The sequence below is a fragment of the Dermacentor andersoni genome, chromosome 11 (assembly GCF_023375885.2).
Source record: "Dermacentor andersoni chromosome 11, qqDerAnde1_hic_scaffold, whole genome shotgun sequence".
Classification (NCBI taxonomy): Eukaryota; Metazoa; Arthropoda; class Arachnida; order Ixodida; family Ixodidae; genus Dermacentor; species Dermacentor andersoni.
Genome location: NC_092824.1, coordinates 97540709 through 97557074, shown reverse-complemented (window position 1 = coordinate 97557074; position 16366 = coordinate 97540709). Strand labels below are relative to the sequence as shown.

The 16366-nt window shown below is 45.4% G+C and overlaps 1 protein-coding gene across 2 annotated transcripts in view; it reads left to right on the top strand.

Annotated features, from left to right (window-relative positions):
• The window catches only part of Hil (peptidase hillarin), a 98977-nt gene extending 96122 nt beyond the window's left edge, over positions 1 to 2855 (top strand). For both annotated transcript variants that reach the window (XM_050185860.3, XM_050185862.3), the window contains exon 7: positions 738 to 2855. In XM_050185860.3, the coding sequence (XP_050041817.2) occupies positions 738 to 1842 (1105 nt within the window). In that variant the 3' untranslated portion in view covers positions 1843 to 2855. The remainder of the gene's footprint in view (positions 1 to 737) is intronic.
• The last annotated feature ends 13511 nt before the right edge of the window (positions 2856 to 16366 follow it).

Sequence of the window (16366 nt, the reverse complement as noted above, 5' to 3'; positions counted from 1 at the left end):
GATATCAAACACTGAAAATAGTTCATTATATGTGCATTGAATGGCGTTTTTGTGATATGACGAACATCCTTTTTCGTATCAGAAATACCTTACTGATATTGTTCTCTGACGTGGTAGCATCTCAGTGGCTGATTACATCAGCTCCTACTTATCTCATCTCTTCTATCGATACAGTTAAGTAATTTGAATCCCTTTAACTGCGCTTAATTAAGCTTTATTTGCTGTTACTGTGTCATTTTGTCCGAACAAGAACAAAAGGACACGTTTTGAAGGGTATGTTATTGAAAAGAAAGGAAGAAGCCTGAAAGCAGTGCGGCGGTGTCTGCCAATTCTGACGTATTGCATTTATCCCCTTCTGCAGAACTTTAGTGTGAAAATTAGGGCTGCATGTCTTTTGTCTGGGTGCTTCCGCGCGAGCACGGATATTATTCTATTCATCTGCACTTCCTTGCCCTAGATGGTGAGATACTGGAACTAAATATTTGTTTCCTTTGTGCAACATGGCTGAATTTGCTCGCCGACACCCGTTTCTCACTGTTTAGGTGTCGTGCAGAACGAGCGCGCGCGACACCTCTGCAGTTCTACATGAGATGCAGGTTTCGTCAAATGCCGCGCTCTTCTTTTTTCTGTGCAAGCGCAGAACTGCCAATAAACGAGTTCACGAAATGTACGGGGTGGAGCGAATTGATCTTTGTACGCACCTGCCTGACCCTTGCTCGCTCTGTGCTTCTCTCCAGCTACGCCGGCCTGCACTGTGTGGTCATCAAGGGCTACTCCAAGAGCGCCGGCTACCAGCCTGGCGTGCGGTTCGAGGACAACCGGTTCCGCAACTCCTGGAACGCCGTGTACGTCGCCGGCGCCTGGCGGTTCGTCCAGTGCAACTGGGGCGCCCGGCACCTGGTCAACGCCAAGGAGGTGCCCAAGCCGGGCAGCAAGGGCAAGTCCGACTCGCTTCGCTACGAGTACGACGACCACTACTTCCTCACCGACGCCCGCGAGTTCATCTACGAGTTCTTCCCGCTTCAGCCCGAGTGGCAGCTGCTCAAGAGGCCCATCTCGCTGCGCGAGTTCGAGGAGCTTCCGTTCGTGCGGTCGCTCTTCTTCCGGTACGGCCTGTACTTCCCGGACACCGACACCAAGGCCACCCTGTACACGGACAGCACGGGCGCCGCCACGGTGCGGATCGGCATGCCGGAGGACATGTCGCACAGCCTCATCTTCCACTACAACCTCAAGTTCTACGACAGCGACCGCGACTCCTTCGACGGCGTCAGCCTCAAGCGGTTCGTCATGCAGAGCATGGTCGGCAACGTCGTCGCCTTCCGGGTGCACGCCCCGTGCTCGGGATCCCTCCTGCTGGACGTGTTCGCCAACGCGGTCACGCCGCGGGAGTACCTCACGGGCGAGCCGATGAAGTTCAAGAGCGTGTGCAAGTTCAAAATCGTCTGCGAAGACCTGCAGACGGTCATGGTACCGCTGCCCGACTGTGCCTCCGGCGAGTGGGGTCCCATGAAGGCGACGCGTCTCTTCGGCCTCGTGCCGGAGACTCACGAGGACGCGCTCATCTTCTCCTCGAGGGAACTGGAGGTGCGGTTCCGCATGACGCGGCCGCTGACCGACTTCATGGCGACCCTGCACAAGAACGGCGTCGAGGAGAAGAAGCTCTCAAAGTTCGTCTCGCACACGGTACACGATGACCTGGTCACTTTCTTCCTGGCCTTCCCGGACGACGGCCAGTACGGCATGGACATCTACACGCGAGAGATGAACGGCGAGATAGAGACCGGAGAGAAGCACTTGCTGACGCACTGTTGCAAGTATCTCATCAACGTCTCCAAATGATATTCGAAATGAGGAATCCGTGCCCTCTTCCTTCGCAGCTGCGGCATCGAGGAGCTCGCTACCCACCTGGATTGAGGCCGCCAAAGCCAACCTCGAGATCAGTTCGAGTTTTGTTGCATATTGATGGGGCTTGGCTATGCAGAAAGCTTCCACAAAGCTGCCATCGTTATCGGTCACGTGATCGGTGGCGAAACGACCGCCTTGCCCACGAAGTGTAGCCCCTCCTGCTTTTGTGCGTGGAACTTGTTCGACGCCTCGTGGAAGTTGCCGGTGTTGAGTGTCGAATGAGTGGTTCGCGTTGCCCATCGATGCGAATTCCCTGTGCAGTAAAGCATCCAGACATCTGCGATCGTCGCCTGTCACGTGATCGGCTGCTAAACGTGTGCCTTACTTCTGCGAGATGTAGCTTTTGTGTGTGCACACCGAGTTCAGCGCATTGCGGCTTCGGATTAATCCCGTTTCTAACGTGAAACTACTTCAAAGTGCATTCCATTGAGAGCTGGATGCTCCATCGCCATGTCCATAACGTGATTTTTTTGTTTTTGTTTCTCTCCTAATGTGACACGTTTGTTGTGAGCTTTTACAGAACTTTTCGTCGTCTTACACTTGTGTGTGATGTGCTATTATAGGTGACCACTTTTGCTGGTCGTGTTCTGCTGCTACTTATTTAAATTTTAACACAGAGCGCCTATATATTTTTTGTAAAGATTAAGACACATTACTTCAGATAGTTTTCATCAAAATATCTTTACACTGTTTACACACATTTTCTTGTTTAGGCCGTTGCAATTCTTACGTTCTTTTCGACTTGTGCCTTATGATGTGAAAAATTATCTCGATGATGCATAGACCAAAACGCCAACGTCTGGTGTCCGATATGTCTTCTCGACACCAGGGTCCAATTCAATCACACATATTTTGTACTCTGTAGCTCTTGTTTCATATTTATACGTTGTACTAACTCTGATATATACACTGTAAGTTAATAAAGTTTAATATATTTTTACAGCCAAGTTCTGTGTTTGTTTGGTTGCGTGCGAACTTCCGAGGCGAGAGCACATCCTTTGTGGGTGGAGTGGGGTGTGAGGGAGGTGTGGAAGCTGCACCCAAATACCCGCAGGACCCTTGGAAACCGTTAAGGCGCCCACCTTAACTCGTGTTCAGAGTACATCCAAATTATCACTAGTGCTTTTGAACGTACGTCCTTAGTAACAGGATGCTTCGTGGAAACAAATGCCGTCACTTCAAAGCAAGATTAAAACAAGGTAAAGTATGATCATCCAGTAATGGTGACTGTCATCCGGGCAAGTGCCACGCTGCTGCAACCTGCTCACAACGGCAAGGCATGTTACACGAGCTTGCACGATCTTCAAGAAACTGCCGAACCATGGAGAGAGGTAAGAAAAAATTACGGCGTCCACGGCGAACATCCATCACATTTTGTGGCTATGCCTTGGTACTTAGGATACTGGGCACGAGATGCTAGAGGCCAAACTAAGGCTCCAGTGTCAACACTTGACACGTACGCACGTAATATATATATATATATATATATATATATATATATATATATATATATATATATATATATATATATATGCACTATACAAGCCAACAATGACACCAAGGACAACACAGAGGAAATTACTTGTACTTACTAATTGAGTTAAAGAAATGAAATAGCGATAAGATAAAAAAAAACATAAGTACCACACACAGTAGATGGGAAAACGGCGCTGCGGTAGCTCAACTGGTAAGAGCATTGCACGCGCAATGCGAAGACGTGGGTGCGTATCCCAGCTGCGGCCAGTTGCTTTTTTCATCAACTTTCATTTCCATTAATTTATTATTGCTTCAACTTATTCAGCACAAGTAATTTCCCCTATGTTGTCCTTAGTCTCCTTGCTTGATGACTTCTTGTGATAATAAAAATCGGGCCATTCGGTTCCCTTTCTTCTCGTTGATTAAATATATATATATATATATATATATATATCATGACCAGCCAACAGACACTGACACCAAATGAAATAAAGAAACGTGAAATTATTGGATGAAAAAACAACTTGCCGCAGGAGGGGAACGATCCCAAAACCTTCGAATTACGCGTGCGATGTTCTACCAATTGAGCTACAGTGGTACAGTTTCCCCAACCACTTTCTTGGGTATTTATGTTTCCTACACTCTTAGGCAAAGTTACACCCTTTGGCTTGCCCCTTCTGCCACACAACAATTATCGTTATCTGCCTTGATGCGTTTCCTTTCTTTAACGCTGCGAGCCCGGTACTTTTCAGTAACGAACGGCACGCGTGTTATCAGCATAGAACAGTTTACACCCTTTGGATTGCCCCTTCTGATAACGCGCGTGCCGTTCGTTACTGGAAAGTTCCGGGCTCGCAGCGTTAAAGAAAGGAAACGCATCAAGGCAGATAACGATTCTTGTTGTGTGGCAGAAGGGGCAAGCCAAAGGGTGTAACTTTGTCTAAGAGTGTAATAGCACCCTGGGAGTGATAGCCAGCGCCACCACTGACAAACCATGGCGGTGGATGTGGAACATCCTTTCTGCCGCAGGCGTCACGAGAAAGTAATCTTTTTGAGTGAGAGCAACCGGTCAATAACCCCACATATGCTACCTGAAGGCACCAATGTTGCCGGATTCGAGACCCTCATTGGGTAATAAACGAGAAGAAAGGGGGTTAACCGAGGGGCCGATTTTCATTAGTCATCATAAGAAGCCAACAAACTCTAGCACCAAGGACAACATAGGGTAAATGTAACCTCCATTCTTCTCGTTTATATATATATATATATATATATGCCATCTGCTAGCTGCGTCGTTAGCTCAGATGGAAGAGCGGCTGCCGTGGAAAGGTGGTGGTCCCGGGTTCGAGTCCCGGAGCAGGACTAATTTTCCTTCAACTGTGAGGCATTTCTTTCGGGAAACCGTATGGGCTTCTGTAGCAACTGCTACGATTGGATGGATGTCTGATTTTCCCTTCATTCTTTTATATATATATATATATATATATATATATATATATATATATCCTCTGCATTACGAGGGCAATGAGCGAGTGCATTTTTTGCTCGTTTAAGGGGGATGTGAGCCATTGCTGATGATGATAGCTTTTGCTGACGCAGAACAAAATGCATGAAAGCCTAGCCACAAACAATCTCGCTCTAAAAAATTACGTTTAAGCGAAGTAAACCATCAGTTGTAATACTGGGGGGTCTTCACGAACTTCAAATGCCTCAGCTTTCAGCTCGCTGCAACAGCTAGTCACTAAACGAACGAAGAGCTGTTCAAATACTGTTCCTTTCGTAGCGTGGCCGCTAAATCAAATGCAGAATTACCGATATGAACGTGTTGCCGAGCCCCTACGTCGAAAGAGGTCGTGGCCGAGTCGTTTCGAGGGCGGTTGATCTTTCACCCAGATAATGTGAAGGCGAGGCTCCTGGTTCAAATCCGGCGCCTTGGTATATCTTTTTTTTTTTCAATGTAGCTATACTTATATTTAAATGATGGCTACACAGGCTGTCAGTTACAGTTCAATAACTGCGTTAACAAGCTTTAAAGCCATGCACCGCTTCGCCATTTCATATGACTGCTCGAATGTTGACAAAAGTAACGCTCACGATTGTCCTTCCCTTGAAGCGCTGTAGCAACGTTGAAGAGCTGTTGTCACTAATTGTGTCTGCAAGCGGACAAATACATATGCCAAGTGGTGGTTCCGGATGTCGTTTAAAATATCAAGGCCTCGGGTTTAAAAAAATGTATTCACGTCACAATCGATGAGGATCATAGTATTCAGACTGCCAACGACATGTGAGAGTGCGTCGACCTCAGCAGGATATGTAGCATAAAGGCTGCGCAAAGATGGTCATGTAATTTGAGCGAAAGGTACGCTTCGGTATGTTGGCTGCACCGCAATACAAAACGCTGGAAATGGGCTTCACCACAGCACAGACAATGGGAAAAATTTTTTTACGACATTTTCGGTCCTACTACGCAGTTTCGTCATCTTAAATTTGGCGCCGCTGCACCTTCAGTCTTGTGTACCCGCCAAGCATGCTAACATTTTGATCCCTCCTCTTGAACTACCACAATCACGTGACGTAGCAGCTCTGTACGCACTCATTTAAGCCGTTGTGGCCGGCAAACCCCGATGTTGGCCAGTGCGATGAATCACGTACGTACATTGAAAAAAAATAAACGATGGCATGGCGTCACGTGACGCAAAGTGTAGGCCAATAGAAAGGAGGCGAACGGGAGGACGAGACCCGAGGGAAGGAAAAAGACGAGAAGAAAGTTTGGTGGCGCGAAACTTCAAACGATGGCGCTACTTATGCAGTGCGAAGCTTATCTTTCGCAAAATCAAGCCAAAATTTTTTTCCCTCGGTCTGTGCTGTAGTGAAGCCGACTACTTGCAGGTTTTTGCCTTGCAGTGAAGCCAATACGTAGTATAAAATGTCGGTATTACAATCTTGTAAAAAAACGGGTAGAAACTTTGGCGGCGTGAAACTTGAAACGGTAACGGCACTTTTACAGTGCGAAGCTTATCTTTCGCAAAATCAAGCCAAAAATTTTTTCCCACGGTCTGTGTTGTAGTGAAGCCGACTATTTGCAGGTTTTTGCCTTGCAGTGAAGCCAATGCGTAGTAAAATATGTAGGTATTAGTCTAATAAAAAAAAAACGGGTAGAAACTTTGGTGGCACGAAACTTGAAACGGTGACGGCACTTCTACAGTGCGAGGCTTATCTTTCCCAAAATCAAGCCAAAATTTTTTCCCACGGTCTGTGTTGTAGTGAAGCCGACTACTTGCAGGTTTTTGCCTTGCAGTGAAGCCAATGCGTAGTAAAAAATGTAGGTATTAGTCTAATAAAAAAAAACGGGTAGAAACTTTGGTGGCACGAAACTTGAAACGGTGACGGCACTTCTACAGTGCGAGGCTTATCTTTCCCAAAATCAAGCCAAAATTTTTTCCCCACGGTCTGTGCTGTAGTGAAGCCGACTACTTGCATGTTTTTGCCTTGCAGTGAAGCCAATGCGTAGCAAAAAATGTATGTATTGCAGTCTAATAAAAAAAAAAACGGGGAAAGTTTGGTGGCGCGAAACTTGAAACAGTGACGCTACTTTTACAGTGTGATGCTTATCTTTCGCAGAATCAAGCCAAATTTTTTTCCCACGGTCTGTGCTGCAGTGAAGCCGACTACTTGCATGTTTTTGCCTTGCAGTGAAGCCAATGCGTAGCAAAAAATGTATGTATTACAGTCTAATAAAAAAAAACGGGGAAAGTTTGGTGGCGCGAAACTTGAAACAGTGACGCTACTTTTACAGTGTGACGCTTAACTTTCGCAGAATCAAGCCAAAAAAATTTTTCCCACGTTCATGGATGTAGTGAAGCCGACTACTTGCAGTGTCCTGTTTTGCAGTGAAGCCAATGAGTAGTAGAATGTGTACGTACTTGCATTAAAAAGCTTGGTGGCGCGAAGCTTTAAACCGTGGCGTTACTCGTACAGTGCGAGGCTTATCTTTCGCACAATCAAGCCTAAATTTTTTTCCCACGGTCTGTGCTGTAGTGAAACCGACTACTTGCAGTGTCTTGTCTTGCAGTGAAGCCGTTACGCAGAATAAAATGTACGTATTTGCACTGTTTTTAAGATATGAAAATAAAATAAAAGAGAGGGAGAGCGGGAAATTGCTGCAGACTGCTCTGACTTACTTTTGAACGAACTACTTTACCGATAGGAATGTTGTAGCGATTCTGCCAACTTCAGTGAAACCGCTTTCAGCTCGCTGCAGCAGAGAGAAGTGGTCCTTTATCAAGAAGGGAAAAGTTGTTACTGTCTTCCGCGGCCCTTGAGGCACCCCGGCTCAGCACAGGCGTCGCAGTGAGGTTCTTCAGCTGATAAATATAATAGAATAGCATCATACAACACTTCACTATAAGCACGTCTACAAAGTAAAAAAAAGAATTACAAAGGAATAGAGAAAATCAAAACACGAAAACCCATCACTTCAGGAAGTAGAAAACATTAGTTAAAGATAATGTTTATTTGGTTATCTAAACAAGTTCTGTGAGATCCAAATTTTATGTAGTAAGCTATTCCATACTTTAGTTCCGATAACCCCCCCCCCCCACTAGCAGACGTTTTCCATGTATACATTTAATTGGTGGGAGGTTTAAATTATCAGAAGTTCGTTTCCAAGTGCGGCGTTGTGTAGTGTAGAGTATTGAAGTATGAAATGACTATGTGTTATAACTTTATTAACGCAAGTGACTCCCCTCAACTCTCGTAGATAATCAAAGGGTAAAATTTAACTTGGCAAACAGCAATTTACTTGGTTTGTAACATCGCGATAAAAAGTTAGAATGCGTATTGCACTCGTCTCACCATTGTTTCAAAATTACTGTTTTCGTAACGTCGTCTCCAGATCAAACTCATGATGCCTGCTGGTAACCCGAAGCGATTGCGCCAGCTGTAGCCGAGTGGTTTCGATGAACGTTGATCTAACTACCTGATAAGGTGAAGTCGAGGTTAGTGGTTCGATTCCCGCGCGTCGCGTATCTATCGTGGATACGGGCGAATGCTCGGTACTATGAAGCGTTTATCTTTTTTTTTTACTTCGGCTAACGGGTGTGCCAGGCTAGGATAGGATCATGACTATACGAAACGGCTAAACATGACCGGCCCATTTCTTAGCTCGTAACTGTCGTTGGCAGTTAAAACCTACAAGTGCTAGTGAGAGCAACCACCTTATTATCTATTGAATGCACTTAGTCTGTTAGTCCGTTAGCATACAATGTGACTTATTTTTCATGCGTTACCTAGCAACAAGCTAACAGCACGGCAGACGAGCCAAATGCATGCGTCATGTGCCAAACACGCCACCGAAGCGAGCGAGGCCGGCTGCGCATGCGAAGTTCGCCAGTTTGGCGATCCGTGTTCTTTTTTCTTCCCCCCCCCCCCCTTTTTTTTTGATGTAGCCTGGTTTGTTGGGCTATCGGCGAATTCTTGCATTCCTTCTTCACTTCCAGACGGCACCACTGCCCTATTGGACTACGGCAAGATGAGACATCTTGTTTGACAGTCTGCGACGCGTTTGAAGCGATCAGGCTTGCGGCACGTACCGATACTGGTGAAGCAGTTAGCGGAAAACACCTTGGCCATCCTGGCGCAGTTAATTGGAGTTGATGCGTCGTACTGGAAGATGTTTATGACGCTTTCTATGGGTCGTAACATTATTGTAACTTATTTGGGTAGTTTTTTGGGCACGGTGGCTGCACTCGGCTTTGTGACAGCGAAAAGCATCTCGGCCGTGTGACGTGGTTAGTTTCGCGTGTACTGAATCTTACTGGGCCAAGTTCGTGACGCTTCCTCTTACCCCCACCAACATCACTTTAATTAATTTCTTTACTGTTTGGGATAATTTTGAGGCACGCTCGCTGCGCCTCGCGTTGTGATGCAGTTAGCGAAAAATAGCTCGGCCGCGGTGACAGTTAGTTTGGCGTGTATGAATCTTAGTCGAACAAGTTTGTGGCGCTTTTTATGGCCCCGCAACAACATATACTTTCTTTCGGTACTCACGCTTGTTGAAAACGCTGCGAGCGATTGCCTAGAGTGACAACACGGGAGTGTGTTGCTTGCGCCGGCAGAACGCGTAAAAGAGAACGCTGAGGAACTAAAAAAACTAGAAACTCGTAACTCGAAAATTGTCTTCTGAAAAACTGAAAATAGGCTTGGCGCCCACGAATTTATCTTGAGTGCTAGTAGAAGACATTCAGCGAGCGTCTAGCATAGTCTGGTTGAGGGCCTGTGCTGCGGGCACCTCTGTGTACGTATAGTGTACCATCACATCGGCTCAGGCAAAGTTGTTTTGGAAACGCGCAGTAGCCAGTGTATTTCTGCTCTTAAAGTGGCGAACTAATGCCCGGGAATGGGGCAATGCTTGGAAATCAAACGTTCTCTTCATATTTTATGGTACTGTTTGGGATGAGTATGGTATTTTCTACGCCACGTATGTAAAAGCGAATTTGCTTTGTTTTTAATGCCACCCACTTACCACTTTGACACGTTTTGCCTCTACACGTCGTTTTCCTAAGGCCTAAATACTAAAATGACACATCATTATAATTTACTTTTTTTTTCAGCTGATGCTACCCGGTGGACTTTCGTACGGGAACTGCTGCTGCTTACGAGGTGCCACAACGTTGGATGAATGCACAAGAAAGACGAGCATTTATATAGAGCAAAATAAACATTTCCTCATTTCATAAGGTGTCCTGCGTCTACGTTATGAAATTTCACTATGCACATATTCCGTATAGGCTTGTAAAGATCGTTCGCAATCATTTTTACTCAATAATAAAACGATTACGCACAGACCGCGTACGGTAGAGCCGTATAAGCGAAAAAAAAAAAAATATGCCGCGCCGAATAGTGCAATCAGCGTGACGCGTGCCAGGTAGCGTTCAAAACGCGCGCGCCTAAAACCGAAACCGGAAGTGTGGTTCAGGTATTGATGCCGGCGGCTTGGTGCACTGCAGTCGATTCGGCCGCTGGGCTCTATGGGAGTGTCCGCTCTTCTTGAATTTCTTTCTTCGCGGTGTCATTCTCGGCTGAGTGGATTGGCCGGGCTACGCAGGACGATGCGCAGTACGAAAGAAAGGGCTTCGGCATGGCGACTGTGAGAGTAGAAACGAGCATGAAAGAAAAAAAAAATTAGATAAACCACCCTCTTTCCATGAAGTAAACCCGTATTTCGCGTGAGCGTACTTCCATTTCTCTCCAACCGCTGACGCAGAACTGATCAAGTGCTGCGCCGAGTCATGTCGGGGGTTTAATCCATCCGCTGTGCACGACGCTACTTGTGCCGATGACGTCATACGCAGCGCCGATCGCCCATTCTTATCTACGTCATCCATCATCCGCCGGGACAGCTGCGCCGCTGAACTGATTATTGACGCTGTGCCAACCTTTATCACTTGAGCTTCATACACACGCATCGCGAATCTACAAGCATATACGCTCACGCGTAAATAGAGAGATAAGCTTCGAGCCAGCTCGCGCTATCACTTCTACGTGTCGCCAATGGAGAGAAGCAAGCGTTCGCCTTCGCACGACTGCTGTGCGCAGTAATTGAATTAATGGAATCAAAGAGTCAGTGGTGTCTGCCAGCATCTTTTTTTTTTTTTTAAGGATTACTTTCAAATACACACGTACCACCGCATGCGATAGGCTGCACTGACTAACGCGCACGCGCTCCACATCCTTCTAAAAAAAAAAAATGGCCTGCCCACCTTTCGTGGGCATATGTGTGTTCAATGTCGAAATAGCGCAAGTTGCTGTGTTTCCTTTAGTGTTCCAAGTTTTCTTACGAAATTCATTTCCCCAATATCCCGGAAGCCACTCTCGAATGTTGCCGGTCAGTGGACAGCAGCAATGCCGTACGCGCTACACATGAAAGTAGGGGGGAAAAGTGAGTGCCTGTTAAAACTCTCGGTTACGATCTTTCGCTCAAATCGTTGAAGACGGCACTCTGTGAAGTGACCAGAATAGCCGGTTCCATGTAGAATCCTCAGTATAGCCCTTACGAATGAACGTTTTCTTCAATCAAGCGGCTGCTGCTGAGCACGAAATCGCAGGTTCGATTGCCAACGGCGCGGGCGGCATTCCCTTTGGGGCCTTGGCGAACGCACACGTATTCGTGTTTTGGGTAGACTTTGGATAGTCTAAATTAATTGGCATCGTTGCTTGAGAGTTTCTTGTGCAATACTGTTGTTCGCATTATTGCTTTAAGCGCGTCTTTGAAGTGTCGTGCTGCCATGTGGACTCGTATGTGATAACGCAACCTTGTTGTAACTGCATGTTAATTTTTATGTGTTGTATTTTGCAACCGTGTGTTGCATTCAAGAGCGAAGAAGTCGCATGCGCCGTACTCGTGTCCAAACATCTCCTTATATACCGTCAATTAAAAATACCAAAATCGAGAGCCTCCATTCTAATTACTTATTGCCGCGTAGCAGCGTTAAGCGAACCATAAAATGTCGAAAAGAAGCCCAAATGAGCACGGCATCTTTTATCCACCTCGGTAGTGCAGTGGATACGCCGTCCCCTTGCGGGACCAGAAGGTCCCGGGTTCGAATCTGGAGCGATTGCCCTAGGTTCCGAATGCTAAATAGCGTACCTGGCGTTGCGACAATGGAAAATATGTTGCGGAAATCCACCAATTATGAAACCTTTCCAATGCAGACTACGGCTGTGCCTGGAGATCTTTTTCATTATATTTTTAAACAGAAAGAAAGCGCCCGTACACATCAGCAGTTCTAAAGTCGTCGGTGTTCGTTTTCATGGCGCCGCGCGAACGTTTCTCGCTGGTGTTTCGAGGTACCGTGGTTCGATCCCTAGCGAAACTTTCGATTTCTCTTTTAATATATGTACTTTCTTTTCTTTTTGTGAATTGATACACGTCTTTCGCAAACAAAAGAAGGTTAAAAAAACATTGAGTATGCAATTTAATAGAATAACAAAAATTTATGAGAAAACGAAATTCATTGTGGTACGTGTCCTTTATTTTTAATCACCATATTACAGCGAAGTTGTTTACCTCTACCAACCGGCGAGTCTTTCGTGGCGGTCCACAGAAAACTCGGCTTTCTAGAAATCGACCATTTGGCGCGAAAAAAAAAAAAAAAACACATGTAGCGCACGCGCACACGGGCGGCATGGTGTCACCGTGCGTGATGGATCGCGGCGAGAGTCGCCGAACAACACATCGTACGTAACATATGCAATCTGAGCTACGGGTAGGCCATGCGAAGTAAGAACTCCCGATGGGCAACGGGAATACGATGCGCGTTAAGGTTAAGTGGACGGCAACAGCTTCGCTGGCAATCCGCCTTCACTAAGTGGATTGGGCCTTCAAATTTTTATCACCATATGTACGGCTCCTATGGTCACCCACTTTCACAAAGTGAAATGATCCTGATTCATTTTTTTTTTTTTTTTGCGGAAGGGTAATTTAATAACGAAGGTCAAATTGTTTGTGCGGGATATGGCGTTAATTACGGCCTCGGGAAAGCTTCGCGTGCGTCTGCGTGCGCTTTGTTTGCTTCTGCGCCTTAACGACAGTAATTAATATGCCGAATATGATAATTCCAACACAGTGATCTTCAGGAATGCTATCCCCAGCAAATAAAACGTGGATGCGCACCAGTGGCATTAGCGCAGTGGTTAAGGCCCTACGCTGCTGTGCGCAAGGTCGCGGGTTCGATCCCCGCTGCGGAAGCTGCCTCCCGTTAGGGCGCATTGCGAGAACGTTCATGTATGCCATGTATTGCATACGGTGGTGGAAATTAATCTCGGTGCTTTCGCTACGGCAGACCTCATAACCAGGTGGTGCTGTGGCACCGCTTGGTTATATTTGGTATTTATTTTTTTATTTTTTTTAGTAAGCTTGCCGGAAGTTGGGTTTGCTTGACAACATCCGCCCACTCAGTTTGCAAATGGCGTTCGAACAGCGGAGGGCGTCCGTCCGCAACCTTGCCTTCAGGGATGTAAGCACTGAGTTTTGTGTGCGTTTTAGCGGTGTTTTACGAGAAGACAAATCGGCACCATCAGCGCAAAGCGAAACGAGCATTAGAAAAGCTGCGGATTCCAGCCGGCATTCGTGTAAGGAGGGCCTAGGCACTACCGGCCGTGGGCGGGAACCAGACGTCGACGGCGAGTACCATTCCAACCGTTCTTCCTTTATTTTTTGTGGCGCCTCACTTCTTATAATGCCGTTGCTAAGCTTTGCCAGTTGTTCATTTACTCGACGCAGGAATACAAATCCAATGATATCGGCGCCTATAAGTTTGGGGCGTTCTTTGGTTGCAAATTGGCAAATATGATGAATGTACTGCGTATTTCTTTTTTATTATATATTTAATAGCCCTCAGATGAAGTCTGAGGACTATTCAAACGAGTGCGGAGTGAAGTGAATGCAAGAGAGATGGTGCGTTACAAAAAAAAAAAAAAAAAATGTCGCTAAAAAATTTTCACTTCCTTATTCGCGTGCTATTCGGCGACGTCTGCCTCAGATTCGTACTAGTAAAAAAAAAAAAAAACAATAAAGAAACGCGGGTTCCTCAGAAAACAATTATTACTGGTTACACTTCATAGAAGCGGTGTAAATTCTAATTTACGCCGTAACTGTTGATATTGTAACTACAGCGTAATATAAAGCAATACAAGTATATTGCATGTGTAGAATAACTTGTTCGCTTAGCTCAGCGAACACAACTACAGAAACTTAATTTCAGCGATATTGATTTCATTCGTAATGCCCGCTGTAATTGCAGAGTTGACGTCAGCTATAGGACTGAAAGCGCTATCCTCTGCCAAAAATTCTGTGGCCGCTCCACCTTCGAGAATCGGAATCTGCAGGGAAGCGCTTTGCTATTGCAGTGAATGCGTTCCCGCTGCCAGCGTAAATACATACTACGGAAAAGTTGCTGCGGAAGCAATGCGCGTCGTCGTATATTTTAGAGTTAGCATTTCGCGAAACATTGCAAGGCACAATGCTTCGAATGAACTGTTACACCTTAAGTATTAGCTTATTTTTATTGTGAAATTACAAGTTTTCCTTGCAGTCAATTAAACAGCTGGTATTTAGTGAGGAAATTGATATTTGTAAGTTAGTTGTTACTCCATAAAAAACGTATTATGTGCAAGCAATATCTTGTTTAATTCACCCCGTAATGCCCCAACGCAGTTACATGTTACGGTACATAAAAGCAACTTGTCCGCCTTTTTCTTTTTGTAGCCAAGAAGAGTGCATTTGCACCAAGAAATAAAAGCCGATTAATATGTTCTTTTAGTAAAAGCTTTAGTATAGTAATGATCTATTTAGTAATTACTGTTTTACAATATCCACGGCAGAAACTTCGCTCCAGCGTATTAAAGGCGTTAGTATAGGCTACGAGTCAGGTTCATTTGCTTAAATATAATTTTTGAGCTCTGAAACTCAGGGTCTAGTATAAAGGATGCGCTAGAAATTACAGAGTTAAGACTCATCTTGTCGTGATGATAATTACACAGTGAGGTCTCATGAGCTGCGACACGCACGCGCACACAAATGTGAAGAGTTAACCGCGCGAACTGCGTCAGACAGATATAAACTAGACCGCGGCTGACACACAGGTGAGGCATGCGAGCGTGCCTTTGTTATAAGGCGAAAGCCTTTTTATTATTATTATTATTATTATTATTAAATGTATTCGGGGAGAGGTTGGCGCCTATGTGCGGCGCCGGCTACCCTCTTCTCTCACGTGTGATAGTTATCGTCCGGAAATTGTCAACAATCACAAAACTGGACTAATGAACACATGAACAAACATTCACGTACTAAGTGTCAGTACTGCAACATAAATAAATGTTCGCGCAAGAGAACAGTTCACACAGCATAAGTACTCACAAAACCGAAGTGTTCACATGCAACACATGATTTAACACAGCATAAATGTTCACAACACCAAGATGTTCACATAGGTCACTCTTGAATGCCGCACTCTAAATACGACAAATACAAATGCTACATGGAAACGAAGGCACAATGAAGATGTAATTAAGGGTGCTTGTTAATAATAACAATGCGAGAAATAACTGTTGTATGACTCAGTATTTTTGATTCCTCCAAAAATTGTACTAAGGGGCGCAGTGATGTTTTGAAGTCTTTATGTTGGCCATGAACCCAAAATTCTTCCTAAGCATAGTAGCCGTCTATCCAAGCCGTGTAGTTTTTCCGAAAAGTTCTTGAGGGGGGCATCATGATTTTTACGCTGTATAAGAAGGTGTACTTTGTCTTCTTCAGCCTGTTCACATGAGCATGTAGCACTGTGTTTTTTTTATCCTCTACAGGAAGCTTTTGATATGGGCAGTACCTAGCCGAAGATTACGAACTGTTGTTTCAACAGATCGACTAATTTTAAACACAATATTGAATTCTATTCCAGGATCTATATTATATAATTTAGTTCTGAGCACCATTTATGAACCAAGTTTCCTTGGATAATCTACCACATAGTTTGTTCGATAGATACCGCGGATCACTCGCCGCTAGAGAAAGTAGTGATAATTAATCTTCTTGATGTGCTGCACGTGCCACGTGATCAGCTGTTGCATTTCCTATGATTTCACAGTGATTTGGAATCCAGTGGAAAGATATGTCGTGTTGTAGATCTTCCGCTATGGCGTAAGGCTTCTGTATTTCGTATGTCGATGTGCTATTTGCAATTGTGCGCCACGTTAGCACGATTGGTAAGAAGAGTTATCCACGCTAATTGCGTCAGACAGATATAAAGTTGACTGGCCCGTGAAGGTGCCTTTCATTCAAGGTGAAAGCCTTAGTGGCTCGAACCCGCGATGATCGGGAAAATACGGCGTTCGGTAGAAAAAGTAATCTAAGCTCGCCTTGCGCATACACGCGCTCTTGCCACTGCTGGCGCGTTCGTCGTCGTCTTCTTCCACAGCTGGCTCCAAA